Here is a 17,429-nt window from a genome sequence, read left to right as displayed (position 1 = left end):
TCTAAACCGGCTTCCTGAAATAGGGCCCAGAACCACGCTAGACGTGTTGTGAAGGAGCCCGTCAACAATTATGAGATCTCCGTATGGATCTGAGATGACAGTGGTCGCAGTAAACTAAATCTTTTTTATTATTCCGTCGCACATGTCTTAGAATTAAGATTGGAATGAAATATATTGCCCTCCCATCCTTCTTTAAGTCTTCATTTTTATTCAGTTGGTGGATTTCCTGAAGGAATGCCATCTCACATTTTAAGTATTTAAGGCAACTGAATAGTCCGACTCTTTTATCAGGCCCATTTAAACCTAGCAGCCCTTTTAGCATCAATACTGTCCACCATGTTTAGCCATGACTAACTGAGTGAGAAAGTTACAAAAGGTGAAAATATTAATAAGAACGATCATTGGGATAAAGCACGAAACATCATTCAGCGCTTCTGTAAACTAAATCTAAACTTGTCGCTTTTTTAGAGGCAAGCTGCAGAGTAAACATTATTTCCAGAAACCTCTGGTAAGACATTCTTTTAATACTTATGTCTGGAGAGGCTCCCATCCTTCTGTGACAAGTTAGAAACTATTAACATGAAGATTGAAACTAAAATAAGATGGCTGAGCAATGCAATAAAACAGATGAGCATTTATGTCTATATATATATACACACACACACACACAAATTTGTACATGCTCTTGCACACACATGTCAAAGACAACAAAGGTGGGGATTTTCTGGTATGCACCTGCATGTAGGATGTTGATTAATCCAACAATAAGGGGAGCATCTGTATCTTGAGTACGGCTGATTATCATGAACGATGGGAATATGTGCGTACTCGTCGTACTCCTTACTGAACCTCTGATCAAAAAATCTTCTGAGCTTTATCAGGTGAGTGAAGGTGGGGACATCTTTTTTGTATGTCACGCACAACCGGGCCAGGTACAGTGTAAAGTAAAGTGTGCGTGTTAGTCCCCATAGGGAAATAGTTCCTCTGCATTTAACCCATTCACCCAGTGAAGCAGTGGGCAGCCACCAGTGCAGCACCCGGGGAGCAGTGTGTAGGGACGGTACCTTGCTCAGGGGTACCTCAGGGTAGCCGTTCAGTGGAGTCGAACCCCCGACCTTCCAATCATGGGGCCACCACTCTACCTACTGAGCTATCCCTGCCCGAGTACAGCGAGTGGAACCTGACGTTTCTCTGATACTTGTCTCGTTTTAAACCGCTGAATGCAGCTCTTTTTTTGAGCAAGCGCAATTCAGACATTTTAAAAGATCTTTATGGTAGTCCCTTGGTATTTAAACTTATGGTTCCTGCCTGAGCGTAGTGGAGCTTCTTTCCGTGGGAACCATAAGAAGAAGGAATGTGCGAGATTGTCTGGATCTGAAGGTTGAGGTTCAGCGGGCTCTCTCCAGTTAAGACTTACGGGCCTGCTGGCTGCATCAATACCTCTGACATAAAGTGCCCCATGTTTTTACTGTCTGTGGAACCGCCCCTCCTGCAGCTCTGTTGTGATTTGACAAATTCAGCCTCAAATGTTTGTTTTTTCATAATCAGGAAATAATGCTTCAATCTGTGTGTGTGTGTGTGTGTGCGCGTCCGTGTATAGGTTGATGAGGATGATGATGATGATGATGACATCCTCACCCTCAGAGAAGATGAAGAAGAAACCTCCAAAGGACAGTCTGACTCTGCTGCCATGTTTCTACTTCGTAGAGGTGAGAGCAACAAACAAACAAATGGTCACATGACACAGAGGACCGTACCTACAGTCAGGTCCACCGCGCTATTTTTCAAATCAAACAGCATGTGAATTTCAGACTTTCCGCTTTAATTCAACTCATTTAATAAAAGTTCTGCATGAACTGTTTGGAAAGCGCTTTGAGGGCCCTGAAAAGCGCTATATAAATGCAATCCATTATTATTAAATTATTTTCATTTAGAGGATCAAAAAAAACCCTGAACAAATTAACATAATTTTCAATATAATTCGAGTATTTGATGAAAATCCTCAGTGACCATCTGAAGAGCCCATGGACCACACGCTTCTGCTTCAGATCCTCATACAGTCTAAACATAGATGTAGCTTCTGGGTCTGAATCGTAAAATCTGAGTTCTCTTACACTTGTACTCTTTTTACTGACCACCAGGGGGCAACAGCTGACCTCAGGTCATGTGGAGGTGTATGGGGAGACAATGTCTGCCGGGACCTCTGTAAAAAAACAAAAACTAAAACTAAATAAAAAAACCCACTGACATCATGAGTTTATGGTCATGATTTCCAGATGACTGAGCCAAACTTGAAACTTGCGATCACACACACTCACTAACAGAGGTCAGCTTATCTTACAGAGGCTATGAAAGGATTCTGCTTCCTGTTTACACTACCTGTAAACTCAGAGCTACATTTTGGCAGCACTTCCTGCCGTGTCGACAAGGATCAGATGATCCCATTAACAGATGTTTATCTGTTTTTCTGCATGCAGCTGCCCATTGTGGCTTCTTCTATGGTGTCGCTGTACTTCCTGGAGCTGACCGATGTGGTGAAGCCGGCTCAAGTGGGTTTCCGGTGCCACGACAGAGATTTGAGTATGCCGTACGTGGATGGAGGAGATGAGCTGATCCCACTGTTGATGCTTCTAAGCCTCGCCTTCGCTGGACCTGCTGCTTCAGTACCATAATTTATTAGAATTTATTGATTATGTAGGAATATGTTTTTAGTGATGGCGCACTTGCCTAGTCGGATTGGAGGCTAAGAAGATGACTGGAGGTGATGCTTGGTATATGTGATTGATGGGTGGGTGGTTTAGTTTTTGAGCGGCTGAATGAAGGGTTGGTCGATGGATGAGTGATTGGTGGATGGTTGGTTGTTTGGTTGGATAGGTGATTGGTGGTTGGCCAATGACTGTTGAGTGGTTTAATAGGTGTTTGTAAGTTGGTAAGTGATTAGTTGCTGGTGGATGGGTGGGTGTGGGGTTGGATGGTTGATGGGGTATACTCTGACTCTCCATTCTGACCTCACGAACAATGAAAATACCTCAGACGTTTGGAAGTCTTTGGTGTCTTTGGTTTCCTCACCTGTACATCTCCACCTGTGCATAAACTAGTATTTCATGTTTGGTGGTTGTAGAAAGTGGGCGGGGACAGCCTGTCCTGCTTTAAGCTGCTGAGGTGGATTTGTTTTGTGCCCCAGATTATGCTGGTGGAAGGAGCAATCTACTGCCTGCAGTCCCGTCTGAAACTCCGCCGAGCTGAGGGAAGCATCAACGCTGGCGGCTGCAGTTTCAACTCCTTCCTGAGGAGGACGGTCCGTTTCGTAGGTATGACTGTGTCTGCAGAACCTGCTGAACATCCACCTGTCTGTACCCTGTGACCTGCCACCAGTCTTACATGTCAAGTGTTCCTGCAGGTGTGCACGTGTTCGGCCTGTGTGCGACCGCGCTGCTCACTGACATCATCCAGCTGTCCACGGGGTACCACGCACCATTCTTCCTCACTGTCTGCAAACCTAACTATACTCTGGCGGGTGTGTCATGTGATAAGAATGCCTACATCACCACAGACATCTGCTCTGGGCAGGATGAGCACGCCATCATGGCTGCGAGGTGCTTGCCGTACTTCCTGTTTGTGTCGCTGTTTGAAGTTTTCAGACTGATCATTGAGACATGTTTTATTTTTTTTCTTCCTCTTCTTACAGAAAGACGTTTCCTTCCCAGCATGCAACTCTGTCAGCGTTTGCTGCTGTTTATGTTTCTGTAAGTGCGACAAAGAAAACCTTCCCACAGAAACAAGTTCGTGTGATTTTAGGTCCAGTGGTCAGAGTTCAGGTTCAGCCCAGAAATGCTGGGTCGGCCATGCTGCTTTTAACGCATGTAAATTAAAAGCTGATTTTAGACTCGGATTAAAGTTAAATTTTCCATCCCAGAATAAATTCATTTTACACAAAAATAAATAAGAATAAACAATGTTCACATTTTAAAAAATGTCTTTAGGAAATTTTGTCAGGTCTGCTTGTACTGCTCAGTTTTGTTTGTCTTGATAAAGATGTGTTGAATTTGCTGTATCATGGCATTCTCTGATGTTAGCTTCTGTTTCCTGTCAGATGTACTTTAATTCGACCATCTCAGACAGCACCAAGCTGCTCAAACCCGTGCTGGTGTTTGCATTTGCCATTGCTGCAGCGCTGACTGGCCTGACTCAGATCACACAGCATCGTAGCCACCCCATCGACGTCTATGTGGGCTTCCTCATTGGAGCCTTCATCGCCGCCTACCTGGTGAGATAAAGGACACATCTGGTGTGTGTTTCTGTCTGATGGAGCTCCAGAGTCTGCAGCTGTTGTCATGGACATGGCTTTGTGTTGGTGTTGTCATGGCGACTGCATCAGCTTAAACCGGAGGCTGATGGTAGATCAAAAACCAACAGCTCTGCAGCTCCAAGTGACTCAAATCTTGATTTACCCAATAAGCTTCAGCCGAGGAGCTTCACAAAGAAATGATGGGCTGAATATCAAACTGAATATGAGGGAATATTAAACCTGCCAGCACAAAGAAACATCTGAACAGCACCTAAAATACAGACAGAAGGTCACTGAGGCAGCTTTAATCATTCAGCCTGAAAAACACAGCTAAGACTTTCAAATAATTCAAAGCCTGATTTAATAGAATATCATCCAAAGACACCGACTCAGTTGTTGAAACCGGGAGATTTGGTTGTTTTTGAAGAGGTTGGTAATAATGTAACAGATCTTGGTGCTGGTCTCTGAGGTTTGATCTGATAGAGGTTAGGGTTAGATCAGGTTTCAGAGTATTTTTGAGGTTTGTGACTCTCCAAAGACTCACAAGATTTTATTCTCCTCCGTCAGGCCCTTCACGCTGTCGCCAACTTCAAATCATCTGATGACATCACTCCACCCCCACCTCCTCCACCCCTAAAGGCGGACCCTCTCCGAGCACTGACTGAGCGGGGACACGAGTCAGTCTATAACAAAGGCCCTGCCTCTGCCTCAGAGAGTAACGATGAGATAGCAGCAGCTCCGGCTCCCATGGACCGGCTGGATGGCCTGGGGCCCCTGCAGAGGGAGAAGGGCTCAATGGGAAGTCTGAAGAGGGCCAGTGTTGATGTAGAGCTGCTGGCTCCCCGAAGCCCCATGGGAAAGGAGACCATGGTGACCTTCAGCAACACGCTACCAAGAGCTAGCATGAATGTAAATGGTGTACTGGGGGCCAACGATGCCTCTGAGGAGGCGGTGCAGCCGGTCCAGCCAGTGCAGCCAGTGCAGCGCCGTCTGAAGGCTGTTCAGGTGCCCATGGACCCTATGCGGTCACAGCAGCTGGTGTCGGAGTGGAAGCAGAAGTCGATGGAGATGCGAGGTATGGGTGTTCGGGACGAGGCAGAGCACGAAACCAGTGAAGACGGCTCGGAGGTAGGCTCTGTGGGGACTGACGATGGCGGTTCTCAAGCCCCGATCTACCAGCCTGCAGTGCATGCCAGGGCAAACGCAAGTCGCAACCCCACTCCACCTCCAGGGGGGGCCAAAGCTGTGGCAACACCCAGACCCCCACAGATCCCAGAAGCAGGACCCCCACCGGTTTCTCCAAAAAGCGCCCTAACCCGAGCCAAGTGGCTCGCCATCCGGGAGAAGACAACCGGGGAGGCGTCCGGGCGTGGTGCTGCCAACCAGCCACGACTCATGCAAGTCATTGCCATGTCCAAGCAGCAGGGCCTCCTGCCGTCCTCGTCCTCTGGGGAGAAGTCCTCCGAAACCACATCCACCTGCTCTGCCATCTCCTCCGCTGCCGACTCGCCACACTACCGCCACCCCTTTGAGCAACCACGGGAGGGGCCAGGTATCATCACAGTGGATGCCCATGCACCCCACTATCCTGTTGTCCAAGTCCCGCTTCCTCCCCAGGCCCAGCCCCCATCAGGTAATGGTAACCCATGGGAGTGGGTGGGGGCATCCAATGGGGGAGACCCACGAGAAACCTACAACCTCTCTAACCTGAATCGAGGAGATTCGGCCAGCCGCAGCAGCAGCAGCTTCCACCCACGCCGCTCTGCCTCACCATGCGCCACTGTCGACCCTACCATATCCTCAAGCCCACCTCACCAGCAGGTAGAGATGTCATCAGATGCTCAGCGCAGGGAGATGGCCATGAGGCGCAAGACAGCACTGGTTCTGTTGGATCGAGAGATCCGTAACCAGACTGAGCAGGAGAACTATTATAAGAGTCTGCAGGGACGGAGGTTCAAAGATTAGCCTGTTACCTTTCAAAATAAAAGCCTTACTCTGAAACTGGTCACTAACAGCACAAAACCTGGTTGGCAACAAGGAGCGTGATGCTATGCAAGCAACAAGCTGTGAGAAGAGGTTTCCACCCAGGAGATGATGAGCTCAAGGTTTAGGAGCTCAACACTTGGACAGTTTCTCTTCACAAAAAGACATCTTACCTCTCAGAGAGTCTAGGAGGACATCAATGCTATTGCAACTATTTATTTTTCCAAGTGAACCCACCACAGAGGACCATATTATTATTATTATTATTATTATTATTATTATTATTATTATTATTATTATTCTTGAGATAAGTTGCTATCCAAATAAATCATCCCAAGAAGGATGGATTCAGTGGTTATAAACAGAGACAGAGGTGTTGTTCACATTTATCAGATGATCTCACTGTTTTTGGTCAGTGATGGTGCTGGGGTACCTCTGCTCTTCCACCCATTCAGTTTCCTGTTCAGTGACTTTAACTTTAGAAAGGATTCAGGCTGTGGCTAAAGGACAGTATTAATCCTGAAGGAATCCAATAACAAACTTCTTTAGACTGACACAGACTGACCCAATTGTTCTGTGATCCAGAAAGGAACACCTCCATCTGTGCCGAAGAGATGCTGTCCACTCTGTTGAGCCTCTAAGAAGAAAGGAACTCATTCAATAAACAGCTCAAAGTCAAAGCACAGAGACAAACTCAAACAGTAAATTTTTGAAACACCCGAACAAACCCTAACCCTGCAGCAAACAAGATCCCTGCAACAAACAAGAACCCTATGACAAACAAGAACCCTCCAACAAACCTGCGACAAACAAAGAACCCTGTCACAAACAAGAACCCTCCAACAAACCCTAAACCTGCGACAAACAAGAACCCTTTGATAAACCTGAACCCGCTGACAAACTCTAACCCTCCATCAAACAAGAACCCTGCAACAAACCCTAAACCTGCGACAAACAAGAACCCTCCGACAAACAAAAATCTTCCAATAAACAAGAACTCTCCAACAAACCCTAACCTTCCAACAAACCGTAGCCCTGCGACAAACCATAACCCTGCGACAAATAAGAACCCAGCAGCAGAACCCAACCCCTCCAGTTATGGATTCTGTGATGGCGGCCATGTTGGCAGTCGAATTCAGATTGTATATTTCTTGCCTCTCTGGTGTGATGGTTTGGTTGCTATAGTGATTCTCAGCATGTTTGTTTGTTTGTGTGTGCTGCTGTCTGATTGGTGGAGGTTGTGAGCGTTTTGTTTTTGTGTGTGAATGATAGTACTTATTACTAATGGACCGACATGAGATTAAATCTCGTCACAGACATTTAGGTTTAAAAAGAAACTAGGTGATTTTATTTCAGAGCTTTATAAGTGCGAAAGACGGCCGAAGGTTTACGTGCGTGAATATTAATCAAATGTTTCTTCAAAGAATCGGAATGGAAAATGGTGTTAAAGCCATGGCTTCACAGTAAAGTTATTTATTTCTGTCTACAGAAAGTTTATGTTTCAGTTAAACAAGATAACTTATTTGATTGATTATGCATGTCCTGATTGTCCACAGAGATCAACATCTCTATGAAACATCTGAAACACCAATTATAATTAACGTAGCGTTGCTAAAAAGTTTTTTAGCTCAACGATAGTGATTCAGAGCAAAATTATGGACAACTTGTGGTGTTTTGACCAGCTAAACTGACATATATAACCGTACACTTAATACCAGATCGAAGTTTCTATTTTCTTGGATAAACCTGCATATTCTGCCATCCAAACATTCATCTTCTTAGCTTCTTATCCAGCTTAGGGTCACCTTGTGATTCAGGTTGGTTTAACTCTGTGAGGTCTTCATCTGTTATGACCCCAACCCCCTAACCATTTCTTTTAAGCCTCGTCCACAGATGAAATGATTCAATCTGTAGCAGATGTTTAATCTCTAAAAAGACTTTTCAGTCTGTATGAGGTAGAAAGACTTTTGTTGTTCCCTGATTGCTGAGATTTAAGAGAACAATTTTTAAAATATTACATATTCTGACAGGACAGGATTAGGGTCATCGTGATAATTTTTTTTTTTTGCTGTTAAAATCCACTGTCTGCAGCAGACATGGACGAATCAAGAAATACCTTAAAGAGAACATGAAGCGTTCCACATATATAGGCTAATTCCCATCATGGAGACCTGCTCTCAAAAACTGACATAGATGTGACTGTCTGTAAAGTTGGATTTAAGAAATAAGCGATGAAATATAACGTTTTAAAAATATGTTTAGCACCATCTTCTGTCAGTATGGAACATGACAGCATGTGGTTGGTTGGTTTCAGGTAATAGACATTAGTTTAGGTTAGGACAGAACTGATAACGCAGAGGAAAATAAGGAAACTAAAAACTAATTGTTGTGTTACTATGAGTTTATGTTAAACTGATTGTTGAAACTTGTTTGGCTAGCTGCACTCAAATGGGAAAATCCATTAGCATTAATATTCGGGTTCGTAAAGCACTTTAGAAACGAGACCTGTGTGGAGGAGAGCCTGTTTGAGCCACCAGAGTGACAAGCTGGAGTCTCACAATCCAGCTTTTCCTCATCAGGTTGGGTGTACCAAGCCATGCAATCAGCTGGCTACATTGTAGATACTGAAGACATCAAATGTAGCAAAAACAAAATTGATAAATAACTTTAAATGTTTTATATTTTAGATTCTCCAAAGAAGCCACCCTTTACTTTGTTGACAGTGCTGCAAACCCTTGGCCTTCTCTCAATGAGCTTCATGATGTGACACCTGAAATGGTTTTTACTTCACAGGTGTGCCTTGTCAGGGTTCATTTGTGTCTCACCCTTCTTAATGGGTTTGGGACCATCAGTTGTGTTGTGTAGAAGTCAGGTTGGTATACAGCTGACAGCCCTCTTTGACAACTGTTAAAATTCATATTATGGCAAGAACCAATCGGCTAAGAGAAACAGTCCATCATTACTTTAAGAACTGAAGGTCAGTCAGTCCAGAAAATTGCTAAAACTTTGAGTGTCTCCAAGAGCAGTCACAAAAACCACCAAGCACTATGATGAAACTGGCTCACATGAGGACCGCCCCAGGAAAGGAAGACAAAGGAGTCATCTCTGCTGCTGAGGATAAATTCACCCGAGTCACCAGGCTCAGAAATCACAAGTTAACAGCACCTCAGATCAGAGCCCTGATAAATCCCGCACAGACACCACAGTCACCTGACCTAAACCCAATGGAGATGGTTTGGGATGAGATGGACCGCAGAGTAAAGGCAAAAGAACCAACAAGTGCTCAGCATCTCTGGGAACTCTTTCAAGACTGTTGGAAAACCATTTCAGGTGACTACCTCATGAAGATCATCGAGAGAATGGCAAGAGTGTGCAAAGCAGTAATCAAAGCAAAGGGGGACTATTACGAAGGATCTAAAATATAAAACATTTTTTGAGTTATTTCACGCTTTTTTGTTTACTACATAATTCCATGTGTTTATTCATAGTTTTGATGCCTCAGTGGTGTAAATTATGCTTTATATGTGTAACGTTTCATGTCCTCTTTAAAGTTGCATTCTGCTTTTATGACCACCACCATCTGTTGACACTGTAGATTCTCACAGTGTCAACAGTAATAAAAATAAAGAAAACATTAAATAAGGTGTGTCCAAACGTTTAACTGGTAGTGTATTTGGGCTTTGCTTTTCCTCACTTCTAATATGAAGTAATCCAGTCAGTGAGATGATGTGAGGAAGAAACAAAGGGTCACCAAAAAGTGTGGCATCTCTTCCTCAGAGGCTCCACTTTCTTGGGTTTTTTTCACATCCACCTGTTTTCGATGCAGACGTGCTGATGGTATTCCCAGTTGTGCTTCAGTAAAAAAAAAAAGTTAAATTTGTGCTTTGTTGTGGATGTAGTGGGCTGTTATGTTGTAAACTGTCTGGATGTTTTTGGGAACAGAAATTATTTTGTTGCATAAATTAACGCTGATCGCATCAGCTGATTCTGCTGCTTGGTACACTTGGTCAGAGGAAGAAAAATCAGTTCGTGTAGGTCAAGTAAACACCTGTCACCTGGCTCAAACAGGCTCTCCTCCACACAAACCCGAATATTATGGCTAATGGCTGGATTTTCCAATTTGAGTGCAGCTAGCCAAACAGCAAAGAGCCGCTTACTGCTATAGAGACAGACAGTGCAAGTGGACAGTATATCCTCAGTTTAACATAAACTCATTGTTGCAGCCAGGGGCAACACAAATGGCAACCACATGACATCACTGACAGAAGATGGCTCTAAACAACTTTTAACTTTAAGCATTTATTTCTTAAATCCTGCTTCACAAACAAAGTTACATCTGTCAGTTTTTGTATGTAAATTATGCTTTATATGTGTAACGTTTAAAGTTGCATTCTGCTTTTATGACCACCAGAGGGCAATACATTTGGTTTAAAAAAAAACCCAACCTTTTGGTTTTATTCAGGATTCTTGTGTGATATCATGTGCACATTGCTCAAGACTTGCCTGATATATTGGATGTCATACAACCACGTCACCACAGAGGGGTGTGGTTGTTTTTTCTCTCACATTTTAAAGTTTATCTCATCATTTAGCTGGTTCATCACCACAGGTGTAGTGCTGTTTAATGACCGCTGTGCACCTGATGCACACGTTTCTGCTTCTATCGCTGTTTCAGCACGGAGGCTAACTAACATGAAGTCTTCATCACTTCTTCCGTGCTGCTCGCAGCTCTATCCTTCCTGATGTGTCTTCTCTCACTCAGACATTTTTCTTAGTAAAGTTAAAGTCAGGGTTATAAATACATCTGCAGCTTAGACGGAGGCAGGATTGATCCAGAGGAGAGCAGAACTGCTGACCGAAACTGTGAACATGATTCACAGTGAGATCCGACCCAAGTTACATAGTAACCATGTTACGTCCATAAATGTTAGCTTTATGGCCTGTGATGCTGCGTATTTATTAAACTCAAGATTCCATGGCTGTATGACTGCACTTGTGCTGAAACACTGCAGTTATGCATTGCTCTGCATGACAATTAGTTTGTAATTAAAACGTGTCTGCGTGACTTTTCTCAGCAGTGTGCACACAGAGAGAGCTTTTTTCTCTCCCAGGGCCATACACACCGCACACATGTCTGTGAAAATGCAGCTCTGACCGTGTTGATCAGATTAATGTCTGAATCCTAACATATGTAACATCAACTTTAATAACTGCCAGCAGAAACAACAGAGCCCATATTTATGCTCATGTCACAGTAACAGCACCTTCGTGAACTCGGGGATGTCCCTGGTCTGTTCATGTAAAGCTGTTTCCACCTGAGTCTCAGTCCACTCGATGGAGCTCGCACTGTTCTTATCAACAGAGTTCTCTCTGATGTCACAAACATTGATCCTCCTTCAACCTCCTCTCACTGATCTGAGCTCACGGTAAAACCTGACCTTACACTTGATTATTCCGTGACGACATCAGTCCACTCGATGGACACATGCTTGTGACATCATGCTTGTGACTGCTGCTTTTTCTTGATTTTTTTTTTTTTTGTTTGTTTTTGTGCAGACCAATTGAGCTACGATCACTCAGATCCACTTAAAGCCATGACTAAATTTCACCTAATTAAGCTAACAGTGAATATTTTATTTTGCATTTGGAAAAAAGTGATGGCGTGATCTTCTGGCAGCACTATACCTGTGTTTATCACTTCCAGAGTTTCAGGCAGGCCCAGACAGTGGCTTGCACGCTAATGTCTTGTGACTGAAAAGCCGTGTATAGGAAACACCCCTCTGCTTTGGGGGTGTAATCAAAGAGCTGTGTGCTGCTTGATGACATCACGCATGCTGATTCGTTCCATCATGTAAATGTTGGTTTGAGGACAATAGGAGCTCAGAAGAATAACATCCTGAAACAATCGGTCTGTAAATACGAGGCGGTCCGTCCTGCTGTTCCCGTGTCCGTGTGTTGTTGCATGTGATGTTTCTAAATCGGCGCGCTCTCATCTGAATGTAAAACCATGAAGCATCATATGAGTGTATAAAGTGCTGCTATAAAAAGAGCTGAAGAAGCTGTTTCAGGTGCATGCTCTGTGGTTCCAATTAAAGCTCGTTCTTCATCACTGTGTCTTCCTCTTTTCTTCCAATGATGCCATCGTGGCTCTCAGTAATAATTGTTAATCCGGGTTGTTTCCTGGTATGCAGAGGATGAAGCCGTTTGTGTGTTGCACTAACTTTTCCACAGATGATGTGATGAAGACATCCCTCAGAGTCTTTGTCAACTTGTTAATTTCCTATTTCATCCTCTCTCAGTCTCTCCATCATTTGAGTTTCCTGGAGGTTTTGGTCTCATGGGGCGTTTCCTTAAACTGACCAATTAGTGCTGAGAGACCAGCAAGGCCAGAGCACTGCCATCTGTCGCTGATGACTTGATACTGCATCTCCCTCACCCATCCACACACCATCTGGTTATAGGCCTCCAAACTTTTATAAGATTTAAAGTCTTCCCCTGTGTATAGGCTCGGCAAGAAAACCAGGTAGTTGATGATATCAGGATACGCAATAGACAGAAGACTTTTCGGGTCGTCACTGATCCAAGACAAAGGAGCCAACTCGTATGGATCTGCACCACCACCAATAAACCTTAAACAAATATTGTGCCCTTTCCTGCGGACCAAGTCCTTTCCTGTATGCCTTTGCATCTATAACGCATTTTGAGGAGCTTTTCTGTGCTTTCGGACATTGATCCATTTCAGTGTTTACCTCCGAGTGCCTCCAATATGGCCGCGCATGTGGGTTACCGCCCAGAACGTGACGTAGGTGAAAACCCTCTATCCGGTTGTTCAGTGATGACGCGACGAATCCTACTTCCGGGCCTAAAGTAGTCTGCGTTTAATATGGCTTTTGTGTTGTTAACATGTTTAATGTTATGTATTTTCTTCTATTTGATCTCAAAAAGCTCCTAAAACAGTCAGTGATCACTGTTGATCTCCCTCGGCTTTTATTACCGCTAATCATTTATTTAAGCTCAGCTTTAGGATGTCGCCCATGCAGCAGTATATGAATGACTAACCTCGTATTGTGGATGGATTATCTCAGTTGTTCTCCTGGCTGAAGTTTGGTCCTTTTACAGCATCCTGCCATGCGATTACATTTGTTCCTGACCACCGAGAACACTCACGTTAACTTTTATCGAGTGGAAAAAAAGTTAGCTTGTTTATAGCTAACATAGCTGTGTCGCTAGCGGTCACGTAGCACATCATTATATACCAGCTAGCCCAACTTCAGTAACCCTACAAACGTCACTGCTTTTTAGTTTTCTGTCTTCATTTATGTTGGAAGTGATAACAGAGCTGTACGTTTTAATTTGTTTCTAAAACCCGCAGTCAGGACATGCTATATTGTATTTAGATAGAAGCTAGCGAGCTAACTCCCTGCTAACTTCTAACTCCGTTAAATGGCATAAATTCCGTTTTCATGGATGCCTGGATGTTAAACTCAATTGTTCCACCTGGTAGAGCAGAACGCTGATCATTTTAATAAAGATGAAAGACTTTAGACAGTTTTTCAACTCTCAGTAATGCCATAGTGATCGTTTGATATATGGACCTGCAGCGGAGTTTAGGTCCAGACACGGCTAGTGACGTCAGACTGAACAACCGGATACTCAAACAAAAAAGGTGAAACTGATCTCAGAGGTCAGGAGAGCAGTCGCCCTCTGTTGGGTGTTAGAGAGAATACGTCGATCTGCATCCGTCTTTATTTACAGTGTGGGGGAAAGAAAAGAGACATGAAACTGCACCATCACTGATCAGAGTATTAATTAGTTATTGATGATTATTAGTTAAAGTGCTGAGCTGAAGCAGCTGGGCTTTTAAACATGTTTTAGCTCTTCTGAGGCAGATTGCTGATGGGGAGTCACGGGTGTTCAACCTCAACCTCCACAACTTCCACAGCTGCCACATACAACCTTTGTATGTGGCAGCTGTTTCCTGTCACCACAGTGCAGTGTCATGGCCGGCCTGGAAAACCTGGAATTTTCTTAAAATCCAAAAGCTGTTGGTTTTTAGAAAATTGCATGCAGTTACATTTGTGTCGGTGAATACCGGCATTGCCCCACATCATCATACGAGACATTAAGATCACACAGGTTAGGGTGCAGATGGTGGTTAAGTTGCCCAGGGAGGGGCCTCAGGGTTACAGGAGAATTACAGGTGGTGTCAGTCAGCTTCATGAGAATTGAGCAGGCTGGAGACACTGAGGTCCGCGCTCAGGTGAGTCAGGTGACCTCATCTGTCTCACAGAGCTTCAAGGATCAATAGCAGAACCAATCACACATACAAACAAGCTGCCTAATGTCCTGCACCTTCAGCTCATTATGCAGTTTCCATGGCAACAGTGGTGTTGAGATAAGATCTAACACACACATCACTCCCTCCTTTAGCAGTCCTGATAGTCGCTCATGTCTCCATCTCCTCCTGTCACACCGACCCTCTCCATGTCCTTCACTACATCCATGAACCTCTGAACTCTTCCTCTTCTCCCCCTCCCTGAAGCTCCATCTCCATCCTCCACCCTCCTTCCTCTGCACATACATGCCTCTCTCAGTCTTTCTGACTCTGAGCCACCTGTCTGATGGACTCATTTCTGATCCTGTTCATCACATCAGGTCTCACCGCCATCTTTAAACCTTCCCTTTCAGTCTTGCTGCTATCCTTCCATCATGAATCACCCTGACACTAATCTCCACCTGCTCAACCCTGCTTGCACTTCCTCACCTCTCTGTGGATGGCTTAGGCGCCCCTGCTGGATACAGACGTTCATCACAAATTTTGTCTCTGCAGGACCTCAGTTCAAAAACTCCGACTAGAATCAAACCAGGATGAACACACACACACACCTCCCTCCCACTCATCTTGTCTCACTCTTCATTTCCTGGAGGCCATCGAGCAGCCAGGGTGTTACCAAGGCAACAGAGACTGGGAAAATGTGTGTGTGTGTTTGTGTGTGTGTCCTGATCATGTTTTCTGCTGACAGATGGCGCCCCCTTCAGTCTGACAGTGGAAACACAGCTTCTGTCCAGGGAGGAATCAATCAGTGATCAGTCATGCTGTGATGTCATTCAATTAAACTTCATTTACACACTGTCAGCTCACAGCAGACACCCTCTTTGTAAAGGACAAGGGGTGGAGTCAGAAACCATGAGGCCCACCTGCAGAAAGGTACAGAGAGAGGATGAGAGTCTACAGCAGCATAACTAGATCAGGTTTGCTAATCATGACTGACTGTGATGAATCTGGAGACTGAAGCTTTCAGTTCCTGTGTCTATTTGCCTCCAGGTAATCTCACCTGATTGTGAAGCTTCATCTGAATTCATATAATTCACTTCAATAACATACCTCAATTACTGTATTTTTGACTGTTCACAGTCAATCTGCACTCTGCTGATTTGCATTTTAATTTCTTTAGTTTTGTTCTTCTATTTGGTCGGGAATTGCACAGCAATAAAGATTTCACTTCATGTTGTACTGTGTATGATTGTGTATGTGAAAAATAAAATTTAAATTTGAATTAACTTTGATGTGAAACCTCAGAGTTTCTGACCTAGAATAAAGTTTAAAAAAGAGTTTTCGTTCTGACAGTTAAACACCAGCCCTGTTTCTGATGTCTGAGGATGATGATGAAAGATGACAAGAGTAATGAGTATCTCAGGTTTGAGGATTTCACATCTTCAGTCTATTTCAGGAAAAATTGATGAATCACTGGCCACATTATTAGTCCCTTATTTATCCAGGTAAAAAATCTCATTGAGATTATAAATCTCATTTCCAAGAGAGACCAGGCATCAGTACACCTCGCTAGTACCAGGTTGGACTCTTTTTTTTCCTTCAGAGCTGCTTTAACTCAGATTAACTCAGATTGGCTCAGATTCAAGAAGCTGCTGGAAATGTTCCTCACAGATTTTGGTCCATGTTGACATGACATCATCATCACACAGCTGTTACACCTATGATGGGAATTTCCACTTCATCACATCCCGAAAGTGCTCTATTGGACTGAGTTTGGTGACTATGGCAGTGCGGCTAACTCATCATCATGTTTAACAGACTGGTTCGAGATGATGGAGCGTGGCCCTCACACCATCACCAGCAGCAGCAGCCTGGGCACTAATGGATAGATCCATGCTTTCAAACTCTGAGCTATGTTGCTAGTTAAAGGTCCAGCTTCTGTATCTCACAGGGAGAGAAAAGAAAGCTAACTTCACTCAGAGATGGAGAAAGATAAGAAAAAAAAAAAGACAGAGGAGAGGAGAAAGAGAGGTTAGATTTAAAGAAAAGGACTGCTCATATAAAGCTTACATGCAAGTCCTCGTGTTTAATCACATATTGTTTTTGATGTGTTTTTATAAATTATGTATTTTCATTTAGTGAAACTTCCTGCAAAACAAACTAAGTATACTAATTTTGTGTTATTCAAATATTGTCTGACAATTCTGGGGAGTTTTGTGTAGGATAAACAGGTTACTTTGCAGTACTGTGGTGAATTCACAGTAAAGCACTTTGCTGTGGTGCTGTGGTGGTCAGTGTTCAGCAATAGAAATTAATTTACATTTAGGATGATGATCACAGCCTGTACATAACTTTACGGATTTGTTGTTAGCGCTACTTTGTTGTACTTTGTTGTACTTTGTCTGAAGGTGTGCTAAATTTCTTATTTATAGATTTTGTCTGACCTGTCAGGGACTACAGATGAAAAGTAGCTTTGGCTAAATCTGGTATATTTGCATTGATATATGTTCATTAATACACACTGTCACTTTTAAATCAATAAATGTAAAACAATTCAAACACTAAGAAAATCTGTTGGAGCTGTCAATAGAAATGATTGTGAGCGGAGTATTTTCCCCACACAGATCCTAGGGTTCCCCCACCTGCTCAATCAGCTAAAGTATGAAGTATGAAGATGTTTTATTGTTCTGCTTGATGGAGCGACCTCCATCCTGATGGGCAGAGTTCACCTTGTCAAAGTGGGCGGGAACAACCCAACACCTTCAGTTAATGAACGGTTAAATCTGATTACATTGTAATATGTGTGAACCAGTCGATCAGTTAGCTTCCAGTGACAGCAATGGAGACACCTGTTAAGTAATGCTGATGTGTGACATCAGCTTC

General features: G+C 43.7%; 1 protein-coding gene across 1 annotated transcript in view; it reads left to right on the top strand.

The window, feature by feature from the left end:
- Positions 1 to 6,531, top strand: part of plppr3b (phospholipid phosphatase related 3b) — a 16,174-nt gene extending 9,643 nt beyond the window's left edge. Inside the window, exons 2-8 of the mRNA XM_005732392.2 lie at positions 1,601 to 1,709; positions 2,478 to 2,663; positions 3,185 to 3,311; positions 3,401 to 3,596; positions 3,689 to 3,746; positions 4,094 to 4,267; positions 4,856 to 6,531. Of these exons, the coding sequence (XP_005732449.1) occupies positions 1,605 to 1,709; positions 2,478 to 2,663; positions 3,185 to 3,311; positions 3,401 to 3,596; positions 3,689 to 3,746; positions 4,094 to 4,267; positions 4,856 to 6,253 (2,244 nt within the window). The 5' untranslated portion in view covers positions 1,601 to 1,604 and the 3' untranslated portion in view covers positions 6,254 to 6,531. The remainder of the gene's footprint in view (positions 1 to 1,600; positions 1,710 to 2,477; positions 2,664 to 3,184; positions 3,312 to 3,400; positions 3,597 to 3,688; positions 3,747 to 4,093; positions 4,268 to 4,855) is intronic.
- The last annotated feature ends 10,898 nt before the right edge of the window (positions 6,532 to 17,429 follow it).

This window comes from Pundamilia nyererei, unplaced genomic scaffold (genome assembly GCF_000239375.1).
Source record: "Pundamilia nyererei isolate P.nyererei 1_Seehausen unplaced genomic scaffold, PunNye1.0 scaffold00046, whole genome shotgun sequence".
In the NCBI taxonomy this organism is placed as follows: Eukaryota; Metazoa; Chordata; class Actinopteri; order Cichliformes; family Cichlidae; genus Pundamilia; species Pundamilia nyererei.
This window is presented reverse-complemented; position numbering and strand designations above follow the sequence as displayed.